This window comes from Panthera onca, chromosome C1, assembly GCF_046562875.1.
Source record: "Panthera onca isolate mPanOnc1 chromosome C1, mPanOnc1 haplotype 2, whole genome shotgun sequence".
NCBI lineage: Eukaryota > Metazoa > Chordata > Mammalia > Carnivora > Felidae > Panthera > Panthera onca.
In genome coordinates, this window is record NC_138346.1 from 126,682,226 (window position 1) to 126,698,675 (window position 16,450).

At 42.2% G+C, this 16,450-nt stretch overlaps 1 protein-coding gene across 2 annotated transcripts; it reads right to left on the reverse strand.

Annotated features, from left to right (window-relative positions):
* Window positions 1-618: 618 nt before the first annotated feature.
* Window positions 619-13,726, reverse strand: CIMAP3 (ciliary microtubule associated protein 3). Of its 2 annotated transcripts, none has more exons than XM_078451564.2 (6): window positions 13,537-13,726; window positions 5,577-5,719; window positions 4,872-4,970; window positions 3,993-4,123; window positions 2,441-2,558; window positions 619-862 (listed from the first exon to the last, which is right to left on the reverse strand). In XM_078451564.2, exons 1-6 carry the CDS (start codon window positions 13,709-13,711, stop codon window positions 794-796), a joined length of 735 nt encoding a protein of 244 aa, XP_078307690.2. In that variant the 5' UTR covers window positions 13,712-13,726; the 3' UTR covers window positions 619-793. The 2 variants fall into 2 exon arrangements, with proteins under 2 accessions (XP_078307690.2, XP_078307691.1); XM_078451565.2 differs by lacking the exon at window positions 13,537-13,726 and adding an exon at window positions 5,949-6,061.
* Between the last annotated feature and the right edge of the window lie 2,724 nt (window positions 13,727-16,450).

Consider the following 16,450-nt stretch of genomic DNA (forward strand, 5'->3'; position numbering starts at 1 on the left):
TAAAGATTGAGGTCCTCTGTGGGTTGAGAGAAAGAGCATTCCAGAGGCCTAGAGGGGGTGTTCCAGCAGGTCAGGCATTCCCTGAATGCATCTACGCCAGGGCACTGCTTCTGTAGCTTCCAGACCAGTAGAGGAGGTTATTTTGACTCCTGCTATGTCCCCAGTCCTTGCCACTCTTTCGGATACATGGCAAGAACTCAATTTATATGATGACTGACAAATGAAATAGATGATGTAGGGGGAAGTGGCAAATTTTTGATTCAGTGAGTTTAATGTCAGTCTGGGAAAGCAACAAATCTGGACCTGTCTACTCCATGCCAGGAACTCAGAAATTTGGGACAGATCGTAAAATAGAAATGTTTTACCCTGCCTGTATGTTTCCTCTGTATGTAGCATGGCCAAGTACAAACCCAAGGAAGCCATCCAATCCTTGATGTGTAGAGGCCACCAGCCCTTCTTCCCAATGCTAGTGGTAGAATATATAAGACTGGAACCTGGGAACGAGAGCGTGAGGACAGGGACCCACAAGTAGGTCGGTAAAGTGGAGCCACCCCACTGAACACTCGGCAGGAACCCCCAGGCCCGTCTACGTACGTACGCACACGACAAACCAGCACATGGAGACAGAGCTCTGCAGCGGTCTTTCTCCTCTCACACGGTAGTTATGAGCCCTCTCCCTCCCTGGGCCCCATGCTGGCAGAGAAGAGAGCACAGCAGTGCAGGGGGAAGAGCGACTCTGTCCTCAGTCCTGGATCTGTGGTCAGGAGGACCTCGTGAAGGCAGTCACAGCTCCTCAGTTGTAAAACAGGCTTAGGTAGGCCACGCGGTTCCGGTGCTTTCTGAAGTCCTTGTCAGTGGACAGCTGCAAGGAAGGAGTATTGTCTGGGTCAATATTCTAATGAGAGCCCTCCACGTCTGGTCTTCCTGGCTCGTCGCTGCCGGTGTGGCCCGGCTGAAGCCCACCCCAGAGGAGCCTCGTCTCAGGGATGCTGTCAATGTTTGCATGTACAGCTACTCTCTGTCACCTTCCTCTGCTGCTGTCATGCTAGGAATTGTTTTCTACTTGGCAAATCTCTGAGAAGAGCTGGTAAACTTCTCAAACACAAAGATTATGTGTTTGATTCCTCCATGTTACTCATAGGTCTAGCTGCCGTGATGTGGATGCATTAGGCATTTAATACGTAGTTGTAGAATTAATCCAAGGTTCCTCTTTAAAAAACCCGGCACCCCCAGAATTATGATAACTCACATGGATTGAAAGTTTATTATTATTATGTTATAGGTACTGTTAGATGCTTCTCTACCTTATCTCTATCTTTACAACCTTATCAGATGGATTCTATTATTATATCCATTTTATTTATTTCTTAATTTTTTTAGTTGCTTTATACCCATTATAAAGAAAGGAAAATGGAGGCTTAGTAAAATTGCCCGAGATGACACAGTCAGTAAATATGGGAGCTAGTACTTGAACCTAAGCAGTCTGTCCCATGAATTCATGTTCTTACCAGAATGGTCTACAGCCCCTGGGTGATCTAATACTCAAATGGTGTGATGGAAAGAGCACTGGCTTAGTAGTTACGAGATCTAGATTCAAGATGTCAATCTGGGCTAGGAATTTACCCAAGGGATACAGGAGTGCTGATGCATAGGGACACTTGTACCCCAATGTTTACAGCAGCACTTTCAACAATAGCCAAATTATGGAAAGAGCCTAAATGCCCATTAACTGATGAATGGATAAAGAAATTGTGGTTTATATACACAATGGAATACTACTTGGCAATGAGAAAGAATGAAACATGGCCTTTTATAGCAACATGGATGGAACTGGAGAGTGTTATGCTAAGTGAAATAAGTCACACAGAGAAAGACAGATACCATATGTTTTCACTCTTATGTGGATCCTGAGAAACTTACCAGAAGACCATGGGCGAGGGGAAGGAAAAAAAAAATGTTACAGAGGGAGGGAGCCAAACCATTAGAGACTCTTAAAAACTGAGAATAAACTGAGGGTTGATGGGGGGTGGGAGGGAGGGGAAAGTGGGTGATGGGCATTAAGGAGGGCACCTGTTGGGATGAGCACTGGGTGTTGTATGGAAATCAGTTTGACAATAAATTTCATATTTAAAAAAAAAAAGATGTCAATCTGGACACATCACTTAATCCATCAGAGCCTGTTTTTCCTCCTCTATCATCTAGGGATCGTTCTGTTCCTACACCAGAAGAGCATTTGAGGATTAAGGGAGAAAATGTGCCTTTTGTTCGGTCATATACACCTCCAAAAATCTAATGAAACTGTGTAACTCTCAAGAATATAATCTAATATGTGCATCTACTGTCCCGGGAGTAAGGACTTCCTGTAGCTCATTCAAACACTTCTGGATAAGAACCCCTGATACATAAGGAAGAGGGTTCCACAAAAGTCCAGTCCGATTACCTCAGTTCTTAGGGTTCTTTTCTGTAGGCATGGAACCTGAGCCCAGTCTGGAGATCCAAATTTCATTGGCCAGGTGATTTTTTTGGGGGGCTTCATCTCTGGGTTGTATGTGCCAGGGCTAGAAATAAAAATACAAAGCATCACATGTGATGACTTAGTGACTGTATACAAACTCCATCAGTACCACAGCCATCCCTGAACTTGGCCTAACTCCTTGAGAAAAGGAAATAGCCCAATTAGCTTTTTTTAATGTGGGGCAAGTGTGGGGTTTGCTTGCCTATTAATGTATTTCTGTGAAAGATTATGATATCTAGTCTTGCCATCCAGTTGGGATTAACATTGACTCTAGTTTAAAAAATATTTCTGCAACTCAGTATCCTTGGTGGAGAGACCAAAAGATCCCAGGAGCGGTGGGTGAGAAAAAGAGATCTACCACAGTCATGAATAAGTACTGCTCATGATTTGAAACTGGTGGTAAAAGTGTAATGATAATCCAATCAGCAATCTCAGGATGAGAAGGCTGTTAAATTTTGATAGACATGGCATTATTTTATAATTGCTTTTGTTCATAACGCTTTGTTTTTGGTGTAGACTCTTCACTGTGTTGGAAACAGCACTTAGGATGGACATGGGGGCCAAGAGTCAACATTTTCACTTCCTTCATGCAACCTTGAGAAAGTTACACCCACTGTCTGATCCTTGGATTTCTCATGAATCAGGCAAAGACCTTGACCCTCTGCCCCATAGTTGCACACATGCTGAATGGCTTCCTGAAGCACTTGGTCTATAAGGGCCACGTGCTCAGCCCTGGCCTTCCTCCTGCATTCAGTTCCTCCTTGCTTAGCACACCCTCGCCACACCAGCCTCTCTCTTCATTCTGCCCACCGGTTCCTCCCCAGCTTACAGCCTTCCCATTTGCTGTTCCTGCTGCCTGGGAAGCCCTGGGCCCTGGGCTCAGATCTTCACAGGCCTGGCACCATCTTGTCACTCGGACTTCAGATCACGTGTCTGTTCCCCTAAAGACCTTTCTGGACATCCTTGCCAAAGCAGCGCCATCCATCTAATCACCCGGTTACTGTCTTCATAGCACATCGCCAGCTCGCCACACTGTCTGGTGTGCCCATGACAGTCCTAGCTTGTGGCTACTGTTTTGGTGTAATTAATAAGTTCACTCTCAGAAGTGTCACTGTCTGACTACTCAATTGTACGGTAACTGTCCTAATTACCATTGATGTTTTCATGTTTATTTACTTCTCATCTGTCTGGACTCCAGAGTGTAGGGTCCAAGGAATGAGGAGCCTTGCGTGATGGGTTTAACTAAGCAAAACCTCAGGAACCCTTAAAAGTGCCTGGCACGTTTATAAACATTGACTGAATGAACCACTGTGAATTAGAATTCTACAATGCCAGAGATCTGGAAGGTAAGGGGTTGGCTCTTTAAAGATGCACAGGTGGTTTCTTATTGAGCTGACATGGTTTGGATGGAGCCTCTCCGTTGTACATCCTTTCCTATTGCTGTTTGTTGAAGGACTCCAGGAAAGAGGAGACATACCCAGGATAATAAGTGTCCTTTGAGTCTGTCCTAAATCGAGGCAAGAAGGTATTAAATGGAGCAAAATTTTGTTTGTGTTTTTGCTCCCGAGGATGTGCAGTCTGGTACATGCCAGGGTAAAGCATCATGTCCTGTTTTTCAGAGAAAGATAAACATGTTAGAGGGTGATATATATATATATACACACACACACACATACAAAGCCTCTAATTAAAGAAAACAGACAGATCCTCTTTCTGTTCATGTATCACTATGGTTTCACTACTGCAGCTACAGATTTAAACCTACAGTAGGGAGAAACCCAAGATGAGGGTGGGGTTCAGCTACCTAAAGACACATATGCTGAGGCTGTAGAAAGACACCTATAGGCGGAAAAGGACCAAGGTGACTTCTTGCACCTGCTGTGTCTGTCATCCCACCCAGAGATTTCTTAGATCCAGTATCCCTCTCCTTGAGCTCAAGTGTCAGAAAAATGTTCAACAACAGATTAGGATCCTATACTGAAGACATTTAGACTTGAAATCCAATCACACAAAAGGGTTAAAAGGTAGGAATTTGTTTTTTTTCTTACAAGATGATAGGATGCATATAAACAAAGCTTCTGTAACATCATCTGTGTCAGCCCTGAAGCCCTGTCTTGGTACTAGTTCTTTCTAGGATCATTTTCCACTCTCCCAGGGCTCTGATACACATTTGAGATACTAACATCCAAGTTTTTCAGATATATTTCTTAACAGCCTTGGTCTAAATATTTTTCTTGAATTGCAGGGGATATTTTTTGGGTAACACCCTGTTCTCTCTGGGATGCAAATACATGCAGCAAATACATACAGCAACATGGGTCACACTAAAATCAAAGCACATTCAGCCATTTCTAACCTTGTTGATTGACTTAAACCTCACAGCTGTCCTGGCGCCAAAAGTATATCCTTTTCTACTGGTTGGGATCCTAGAGAGGTTGTATGCCAATCCATACATCTTCAGGTAGTGTATTAAGAAAGGAAAGAAAGAAAACACATAATGAATATTATAGTTATCAAAACAGAGTGAACTCAAAATGTTCTTATCTGAATCTTCTCTGCAAAAGTTGCTCTTTCTTTTTTACTCCTGTGAGTGAGGACTATAGAAACAATTATATAAAGTAAGGCAGATACATCTGCAAGGAAACGTGGCTGGCTACGTAGAGTAAATGACTTGTGCATTCCAGTGAATCCAGTCCTGTGGGCTCCACAGAGCTGAATTTGCCCTAATCCCACCCTTGGTCAGATTACGTTATTTCATGACCTAGCAGCACAGCAAGGTACCAAGGTTGGACTAATGGGAGGCATTGGTTCAGAGGCGTTTGGAGGTGGAAATGGAGTGAGTACTACATAAAAGACTATATAAAGAGAGGCTTGTGGTTGGTGGGTGTTGATAGTGGAGACAAGAGTCCTTTAATTGCGACACTGGATCTGACAGCTGGCCTTAGAGGGCGAGGGCACCTTCCTATGCGGCCACCTCAAAGATTACGTGTTTTTCTTCCATGCAACCCGGGTGTCCTCGAATAGGGAGCTGAGACCCACGCAAGGGAAGGTGAATACTCACATCTTCTGCTATGTAACATCCAGGCCCTCTGTGGGGCGCTCCTCGAAGAGGGATAAACTTGTTCCCCAACAAGTTTGGGGGGTAGTATTGAGGAAAGAGCTTCCTCTGTTGACATGTTCCAAAGGAGTAGTTATCCAGCGAATCTGAAGATCAAGAAAGAGGAGAAACTCCACATGAGGAAGGCCCCTGGGTCTAAGTGAGCGCTTAGGGAGCGCGTGGGGTGTGTGGAAGCCGAGACCAGGACTGGGCCGGACAGAGAACAAAAACCAGACCGAACCCCGTGGAGGGGAAGAACTGCATCCTCTCGCCCGCCAGCCTTCCCACTCTTCCCTCCTGCCCTCTATCCTTGACTCCCTTATCAGCCCCGCGCACCCGCTTTGCTGAAGCACATCGCGTGCGCAGCCAGGCTGGCATTTAAGTACAGCGTTGCTAAGAGAACGCAGGGGCGCCGCGAATGCAAGGGAAGCGGCTCCGCGCGCGCCTGCGCTGCTGTTCGGGAGCCGCGTGCGCCTGCGCAGCTGCGCGGGACCCTCCCCCTGCCCCGCCTTCCCGCGCACCCCTAGGTCCCAAAGCAGTGTGAACTCTGCGTTGGGCGCAGGTGCAGGGAAGGGTTGTAGGACACGCGGCTGCAGGGGCTGTGCAGGTGTGGGATTGAGCGGAAGGGCTTTGGAAGTTGGGCCACCCGGCGGGGATGTGCTGCTGAAGAGGGCTCCCAGGGCCATGCCTACGGCAGGGGAATGGAGGACTAAATGGAGTGTAGCCTAGACAGTTCCCTATTAGGCCCCTTTTAGATCCAGTTTTCCCCGCAGGTTGCCCCCTTCTACCTCTAAGTGGGGCACGCACGGGGCTTTAAAACGGTTGGCAGCCTTGTGTGGAGCAGTGGGACTGCAGAGGAATCACAGAAGTGTCTGATGGTTTTAAAATCTTGAGCAGTCACTTCAGTGTTTTAAGTACCCGGTTCCTCATGTCCAAATTGGGAATAAAAACTCTTCCTTACAGGGTTGTTGGCAGGATTGGGAAAACAGGATGAAAGCAATCAGGTCCTGGTACTTGGTAGGTGACAATTGCAAGAGGTTATGAAGATAGTTTCCAGCCCCCTCATGAGCGCTCCCATCCTAACCCAAGAAGAAATGTCAGAGTGCGTGTTGCCTTTACCGTTGTCCTGAATATTTACACTAACCTGTTTTGAGTTTTGGATAGCTTTAGGAGTTATCACACGTGGCTCGTTCGTGCTACCCTTTAGCCTCTAAAGATGACCCTGTAAGCCACACGTATTCCAGGCTAGAATTGTCTGCAGGGATGATTTTATACATCTAATGCAGGGCTTTTGTTTTTGTTTTTGTTTTTTTTTTGGAAACTTGCGGAAGCATTTTGCTTGTCAAAAATTACTGTGGGAGGGGCGCCTGGGTGGCGCAGTCGGTTAAGCGTCCGACTTCAGCCAGGTCACGATCTCGCGGTCCGTGAGTTCGAGCCCCGCGTCAGGCTCTGGGCTGATGGCTCGGAGCCTGGAGCCTGTTTCCGATTCTGTGTCTCCCTCTCTCTCTGCCCCTCCCCCGTTCATGCTCTGTCCCTCTCTGTCCCAAAAATAAATAAAAAACGTTGAAAAAAAAATTAAAAAAAAAAATTACTGTGGGGATGCTCCTGGTCACTGGGCCAGGGAGGCTGGCCACCTCTGCAGTGCATTGCCCAGTCACAAAGTGAATTGTCACATGTCCTACATAATATTCAGATATCTTGCCGGACTTTACAGGAATAATTGGTTGTGCCTGACTTATATATAACAGCACTAAGAAAATTTTTTACAAGTAATAGTGCAGAAAGCCCAATAATAGAGAAGAAGGTTGTGTGAGAAACAAAGCTTATAAATGGAACAAAGATACGATCTCAAAATTATTGTATAATTTACTCTAAGCATTCTGTCTACTCGAAATATAATTGCAGTAACACTGATGATAAATAAAATGTAAAAATATTGGTATTGATTTGGTCATTTTCACTTTCATTAATATTTCAAGTAATCTTAATATTTTTTAAAATTTTTTCTTATGTTTATTTATTTTTGAGATAGAGACAGAGTGTGAGCGGGAGGAGCCGAGAGAGAGGGAGACACAGAATCCAAAGCAGGCTCCAGGCTCTGAGCTCTCAGCATAGAGCTCAACATGGGGCTGGAACTCACGGACTGTGAGATCATGACCTGAGCCAAAGTTGGACACTCAACCAACTGAGCCACCCAGGCGCCCCATCAGGTAATATTAATATTTTTAGGTACTCATAGTATTTTTGAAATTAGTGTTTACATTATTAGAGATATGAAACATGTCTTGCAAAGTACTTGGATATTTTGGCACCCAGTTTTCTCATTGGTGGACTAGTTTGCTTCAGACTAATACTCCAGCTAAGAACAGGTAGAAAAGCTGGACTAAATAAAAAAGATATAGTTGGAGACATCCAAGATACACCAAGGAAGGAAGAATATAAAGGGCCAAGACTGCAAAGAGAGGGGGAAGTCCAAAGTGGTGAGCCACAGTTAGTACTGATGTTCCCTTTCAACATGGGCTAATCAAAGAGTGGCCGAGAAGCACAGGGTTTGAGCGGAAATTTGGACATGTGTGTCTCTGAAAGTTGGGGACCAAAAATTAGGTTGGCCGTGGAGGATGGGAGACTGGAAAACACCCTGGGCTTTTAGTTGGGACCCTATACAGATAAACTATGGGAATAAGGGTAAATAAGAAATAGACCAGCTCTCAAAAAACCCTGAAATCCAGCTTCATATCTATATAGTTTCCATACTGCTTTAAGGTGATCTGCTTGTACCCTTACTGCACACCAGAAAATAAATAAATAAATAAATAAATAAATAAGTAAATAATCTCTGAATAGAAATCATCCAAATCTTCAACTAATTTTTATGATTTTTTTCATGCAAAATGTTTGGCATTCAACATAAAACAGCCACTCATACAAAAAAAAAAAAAAAAAAGAGTAGAAATAAACCCAAAGGAAATCCAGAGATTGGAGTTCTCAAACATGGACTTTAAAGTAACTGTACTTGACTGAGATTTTAGAGTAAGCCTCCAAACTGCAGGGTACACATAGGAAGAAAGAGAAAGCAAGGTAAGAGGCTAAAAGAAAAAGTTGATCAGACACTAAAAAAAAGTCAATAAAGATCTCTTTCTCAAGAAAGAGAAATTTTCCCCATCAATCTTCCTGTTTATGTTACTAATATAACACACAACTGGGTCCACCAGTTTGCATCCTGATTGATGCAAATTTATCAACTTTTCATTATTGCCAATCCAAACACAGTACAATCAAAGATGACCGTCTAAGGTCACCTGGGTGGCTTAGTTGGTTCAGCGTTCGGTTACTGATTTTAGTTCAGGTCATGATCCCAGGACATGGGATCAAGCCCCACATTGGTCTCCACGCTGAGCATGGAGCCTGCTTGAGATTCTTCTTCCCCCCCCCCCCAGCTCCCTCACTCTCCCCTCTTCCCTGCTCACTCTCTCTCTATAAATAAATAAATAAATAAATAAATAAATAAATAAATATTACTGTCGATGTGCTACATATATCTCCTGCATAAGCAACGGTGTGATGGTAAAATTGAGAAGTGAAGGTAGAACTTCAGGTAACTCTAAGGATTATCAAGGATTTGATGTTTGAATGATGATGAAGTGCAAAGGAACCTATGCAGGTGATTATTTAGTACTGAAGAATATTTAGGCAAAGTTTTATATTGTGGCCAGTTTTGATGAAGACTTTTAAGAATTCAGCAGTTCCCATCATATACATGTCTAACCATAGTTATAACATCAAGAGGATGCCTAATATTTATGCAGATTGTTCTAGTTTTATGAGACAGTTTATCTACTTTCCTCATTTGGCTATGTATGAGGCCATTATAAGAATTATTATTCTGGGGCGCCTGGGTGGCTCAGTTGGTTAAGCGTCCGACTTCGGCTCAGGTCATGATCTCATGGTCTGTGGGTTCGAGCCCCGCGTCGGGCTCTGTGCTGACAGCTCAGAGCCTGGAGCCTGTTTCAGATTCTGTGTCTCCTTCTCTCTGTGACCCTCCCCCATTCATGCTCTGTCTCTCTCTGTCTCAAAAATAAATAAACGTTAAAAAAAAAAATTAAAAAAAAAAAAAAAGAATTATTATTCTGGGAAACCACCCACTCTGCTGCAGTGGTCTAATTGAATGGGATAAATAGATTTGATTTTTGGTATAATGTTTTAAGTAGATTTTTGTCTCATTTAAAAATATATTGCATTAAGTGATAAATCAGTTCAGCAAAGGGGCTAAAGCTGATAATTATATTCAAGAAAATTAAATGATAAATTGGAGAATTTTATTTTTTTAATGTTTATTTCTTTATTTTGAGACAGAAGAGAGAGCAAGTGGGGGAAGGGAAGAGAGAGGGGGAGAGAGAATCCTGAGCAGGCAGAGCTGGCTGCAGGGCTTGATCTCACGAATCACGAGATCATGATCTGAGCCGATATCAAGAGTTGGACTCTTAACTGACTAAACCACCCAGGCGCCCCAGAGAATTTTAGAAGCAATAAAAAGGAATCAGATAAAAATTGTAGAAATAACAAGTGCCATCTCTGAAAGCAAGAATTCAATGCATGAGTTTAAAAGCAGATTATAAAAGCTGAAAAAACGAAAGAAATAGGAAAATGAATCAGAAGAACATATTCAGACTTGAAGCTTGGTGATGCAAAAGGACAGAAAATACAGGGAAAAAAGTATAAAAGATGAGAAACAATGTAAAATGCAGATTTTTTACAGTATAGTACTGTAAATGTATTTTTTCTTCCTTATGATTTTCTTAATAATGTTGTATATTCTCTAGCTTACTTTATTGTAAGAATACATTGTATAATACATATAACATATAAAATACACGTTAATCAGCTCTTTATATTATTTGTAGGGCTTCTAGTCAACAGTAAGCTGTCAGTTACATTTTTGGGCAATCAAAAGTTATATGTGAATGTTCAGCTGTGTAGGGAGTGATCACTCTTAATCTCATGTGTTCAAAGGTCAGCTGGATGTATATGTATATATATATGGAGAGAAAAAGAGAGCGTGCATGTGATAGAGAGAACATTTAACAATTGAAGAACTGGGGTAAAGAGGTAAGAGAATTCTTTGTACTGTCTTTGCAACTTTAGGTTTGAAACTGTTTCAACATAATACTTAATTAAAAAAAAGATACCATTAGAAAAATGAGAAATTAAGCCAAGATATGGAGGAAGATATAAGCACCAAAAACATCGAGACCTGCAGTGTCCATCCAATGCAGTAGTCACTACCCATATTAACTATCAGCACTTGAAATGTGGCTAATTTAAATTGACATGTGTGTAAGTGTAAAATACACCTCAGGTTTTAAAGACTTCAAGTGAAAAACAGTACAAAATATCTCATTAATAAATGTTTTATTGGTTGCATGTTGAAATGATAGTATTTTGGATCTATCAGATTAAATAAAACATAGGAAAATAAACTTCACATGTTTCTTTTTACTCTTTTTTTACTGTGGCATTCAAAATGTAAAATTAAACACGTTGCTCACATTATATTGCCATTGGATAGTGTTGATCTATGATAGATTAAGATCAGATTACCAATCAACGTGAAATTACAGATCATAAGGGGAAACAACTTAATAAAAAATTACAGATCAATAAGAAAAAACAACTTAATAAAAAAAATAGGTAAAATACTTGAATGGGAAGCTCAGAAAGAAGAATATCCAAATAATCAGTAAACATATAACAAATGCTCAACTTCAGCAGTCATAAAGGAATTACAGATTTAAACCACAATGCGCAACCCACAAGATGGCTAAAATTATAAAGACAGGTAACACTTGGTGCTGCTAGGATGTGAAACAACTGGAAATCTTGAATAAGCTTTTAGTGTGAAAGGAAATTGATACAATCACCTTGGAAAACTCTTTGGCAGTATTTACCAAAGCTGAAATAGACATCTCCACGACCTGAAAACTCCTGCTCCTTGGTGTTTACTCAGCAAGAATGCATACAACTGTGTACCAAAAGACAAGTAGAAGAACATTAAAAGCAACATGATCCATAATAGTCCCAACTGGAATAACCAAATGTCCATTAATGGTAGAATGGAAAATTCAGTTGTGCAATGCTCATACGGAGGAATACTATATGGCAACGAAAAGGAACAACACCCTGCACATTCACAGTGGTGAATGAAATAATTTAGACACGAACATTTACATACTGTATGAGTACACTTACATAAATTCAAAAATAGGCAAAACTAATTTATGTGTTAGAAGTTAGAACGGGGGTACCTTTTAGAGGAGGGTGGGAGGAAAAACAGAAAGGGTATGAAGAGGGCTTTTCGGGTGATAATGGTGTTCCATTTCTTTTTTATGATTTGTTTATTTAATGCTTATTTATTTTTGAGAGAGAGAGAGAGAGAGAGAGAGAGACAGAGCTTTATCAGGGGAAGGGCAGAGAGAGAGGGAGACACAGAATCCAAAGCAGGCTCCAGGCTCTGAGCTGTAAGCACAGAGCCTGACGCGGGGCTCGAACCCACGAACTGGGAGATCATGACCTGAGCTGAAGTCAGCCGCTTAACCGACTGAGCCACCCAGGCACCCCAGAGGTGTTCCATTTCTGACCTGAGTACTGCTTATACTGAGGAGTTCACCCTACATATCTCACTGATGCCCAATACGATTTGGGCTTTTTTTGGTATGCATGATAGAACGATAAAATAGTATATTTTAAAAAATCTGGCAATCCCAGAGGAAGCACATTAACATTACTTACTTCTTTTAAAAAATAACATAGTCAAACCCCTTTTCCTTTTTTTACTTCAATAGTTTAATTTGTCAAGTATTATCCCTATATTAACTAAAGCTATTCTTATTATTATCAGGAACCAGGAAGTCTAGAGTGTTATCACTTTTCCTAACAAGTTTTTGTTCTGGCATCCACTTATAAATCTGCTTTATTTGTTTTCCTAAACTGCTTGTATGAATGGCATTTAGCCTTCTTTCTTAATTCTAGACTTATTCATTATTTATTATATGGTGCAAGAGTCTGACTACTTCATTGTCTTGTAAAGTAGTTATATCTGGGCATTTATATATTGAAATGCATATTATTTTATTAGAAATTATTTTTTGCCTTTACAATTATGGCATCATGTTATTTCTGAAATTATGTGTGGTAGGTTGTGTTATTCATGAATTTAATTTTAGGATAATAAAGGGGGTATTACAAAATAATTTGTTACTCAAAGCAGGACTTGGATCCAAATAGAATTGAGATCCCCTGATCCAGTGAATAGGGATTCTGCTGGAGTATGGGTGTGTCTCCAGAAGGTAGAAGGAAGAGAAGAAAATAGACTTTCTAAATCCACTTTCCAGACTTTCTTAAGCACCAGTCTTTCTTGTCTGGTAGTAGAGGAATAAACATAGGCTTTGAGACTCTCAGAACTGGTTTCTGATAGGTACTGGTATGCCATTTACTGGCTACATGACTTTTGGAAGTTACTTAGCCTTGGTTCGTCTGTAAAATGGCGCTAATCATTTCTTGCCTCTTTAGGCTGCCATGAGAACTTAAGAGATAACAAGGGACACATCTTCCACAGCAAATGACTGACTTATAATTGGCATTTAACAGATGTTAATGCACTTCCAATCTACCACCTCCCTGCCCAGGGCTACAGCTAACTCCAGGAGTACCTTTGTGCAAGTTAAAAAAAATTAAAGTGTTGCCTTTTCATCTGAATGGGTGCCATGTTTTATCAAGGCTCAGGACTCAGTGAGAGGACCACTGCCCCAGCCCCGCCTGGATCAGGGCTCTTATATCATCCCATGCATATCCCAGCTCCTTCCAGTTAGATTCCCATACGGAAGGAATGAGTTTTCATACATGTACTAGAGTTTAGGAACATGATTACCATAAGCAAATTTCCAAAGAAATGGCTGGGTGATCCATGATGTGATTCGGTTGTTTTTTATGTTCCCAAATGGATCGGATGGCATAGACTTTGAATATCTCCAAGAATATCTGGGCCAGATGTCCCCCTCGGAGGGACTTTCAGCCAGCCTGTCCCTTTCATTTACCAGCTCCATGAGTCACCACTGACACAAATAGACTTTAACCAAGAAAATGAAGGGTGTGACTAAGACTGGCTGCTAGGCAGCAGCCCCACCCTTGAAGCCCTCCAGAAGTCATTGTGACATTGCTTTCTGAAGGGCAACATTCTGGTGAGAAGGCTACATAAACATAAAGACCACACTTCGAAAGTCAGCTCCGCTAGGGACACCTGGGTGGCTCAGTCAGTTAAGCGTCTAACTCCGGCTTAGGTCATGATATCACAGTTGGTGGGTTCAAGCCCTGCATCAGGCTCTGTGGGTTCTGTGTCTCCCTCTTTCTCTGCCTCTCCCCTGCTCATGCTCTGTCTCTCTCTCTTTCAAGAATAAATAAACATTTAAAAAATCAGTTATGCTAATTATTAATTGCATAATTTAGGGCAAGTTTTTCTCACAAGATATCGATTTTGTCACCTATAATGTGAGGACAATATTCACCACACAGGAGATAACCTATACGAAGTACCTAGTCTCATGCTTGGAACATTCACCTTGATAGCTCCTGTCTCCCTTCCTGCCCTCATGGATTTGGTTATTCAACAAATACTTATTAAACTCTTGTAATATATGCCAGGCACTGCTCTAGGCAATGGGAACATAGTAGTGTACTGAAATCCTTGTCCTCCTAGAGGTTAATTCTAGCGGAGGAGGCAGACAATAAAAATGGTAAATATATAAAATGTAAGATATTGCAGGTACCAAGAAAAAGCAAAAGAAGCACAGAAGGGGAAAAGAAAAAAGGAGGTTTCAATTTTAGGTTTGCAGCCAGGAATGGCCTCACTGAGAAGCTGGTTTCAAGGAAGGGCCTGAAGAAAGGGTGGTCCAGAGGCAAATGGAGATCTGGGGAAAGTGCTGTAGCTTGTGCAAAGGCCCCGAAGCAGTAACATACCTGGACTATTTGAGACACAGAAAAGAGGCTGAAATAGTTCCAGGGGCAGGAGTGAGATGAGTCCAAGGAGGTGCGATAAGAACCGTCATGACTCTAGAGCTGGATTGAGCCTGTCCTCTTCTTGCAAGTAGCAGGTATGCAGTAAACATTCATTTGAATTACTAATTGATAGTAAATGTAGCAGGAAAAAACGGGGGGGGGGGGGGCAGGGCACCATTTTTTTTTGGCTGCAGTAATTTCTGCATTCTAGACATGGTGACAGAATCAAAATCTTTATGGGAGGGGAGCCTGGGTGGCTCAGTCGGTTAAGGGTCCAACTTCGGCTCAGGTCATAAACTTGAGTTTCATGAGTTCAAGCCCCGCGTCGGGCTCTGTGCTGCCGGCTCAGAGCCTGGAGCCTGGGGCCTGCTTCGGATTTTGTGTCTCCCTCTCTTTCTGCTCCTCCCCTGCTCGCACTCTGTCTCTCTCTCTCTCTCAGAAATAAATACAGATTTTTTTAAAAAATAAAAAAAAAATCTTTATGGGAAAATAGTGGCATTGGAAAAAGATATTAGTCTGGGAAACCATTCTAATCTAGCAGCTGGCCACTGTGTTGTTCAAAGATGTTTTTCCTCGGAGTCAATGGCCCCTTTCGTGTCCTTCACCAAGACCGGTTCCTTGCATCCTCCTGTCCCCTCAGTGTTATTTGCCATAGCACTGATCTAAATAGAAACTCCTTCCAAAGGGACCGCCCAAATTCCTATGCTCTATTTTACTCTAGACTCTCTTATTCTTTGGTTAGAGATGCGATTACATTAATAATAATACTCAATTTTACTGACTTCTGCTTTCACTTCCTTATTGACGACACTCTCATATTTATGTTTCTGATCTCCAAAGCATGTCATGTAAGCCCTCAGAAGTCAATACATCAGCTATCATCACCCACAAGTGTGATTTCCCCACATTCTGTAACCCTATGCCAGCTCTGTCTTCTCAGTGGTGAATTTAGAGCATATCACCACCTCTCCATCCCTGCTATAAACTTCCAATGGCTGCACAGCTCACTTACAATAAAATCCAAACTTCTAACCATGTTGCAAGACCTGGTGTGGTCTGACCCCTGCCTATTTCTTTCCTGTGCCCACTACCCTGGCACAACCTCGGTCTTCTTTTTTCTAACGTGCCATGTTCATTTCCACCTCAAGGACTTTGTACTTGCTGCACCTCTGCCTGAAATGCCCTCTTCCCAGATCTCAAAATGCCCAGCTCTTCTTGAATGTCAAGGCTTGTCTCATATGGGACTGCCCCACAGAGGCCTTCCTGTACTGCCCAAACTAACTAACTAACTTCCTGTACTTCCCGCCCCTTGTCACTTTCTGTCACTGTTACACTTTTTTGCCTAACACTCTCACCGTCAAAATACAATCATCATAGGGGTAGAGTCCCTATCTTGTTTACCACTATATCTTTAATACCTAGAACATTACCTGGCACATAATAATCAATAAGTGTTGTGAACTCATGATTATGTGGTCATTACCCAGAAAGCTATATGTGCCTGATCACTACCACCAAGGTGGCCACCAACTATGTGAACACTGAAGCCTATCAAGGGAGGCAATAAAGTATGGTAGTTAGGACTCTGAGCTCCGGAGCCAGCCTGCCTGGCTTGGGATCTGGCTCTGCAACTTAGCTGTGTGTTCTTGGGCAGGTGACCTTTGTGCCTCAGTTTCCAGCAATTAATGTTATCTTCCCTCACAAGGTGGCTGGGAGAATTAAATAATAAAATACAGCTAAAACACTTAGAACAGAGTTTAACATACTGCAAGCCTGCCAGAAAAAAGGAG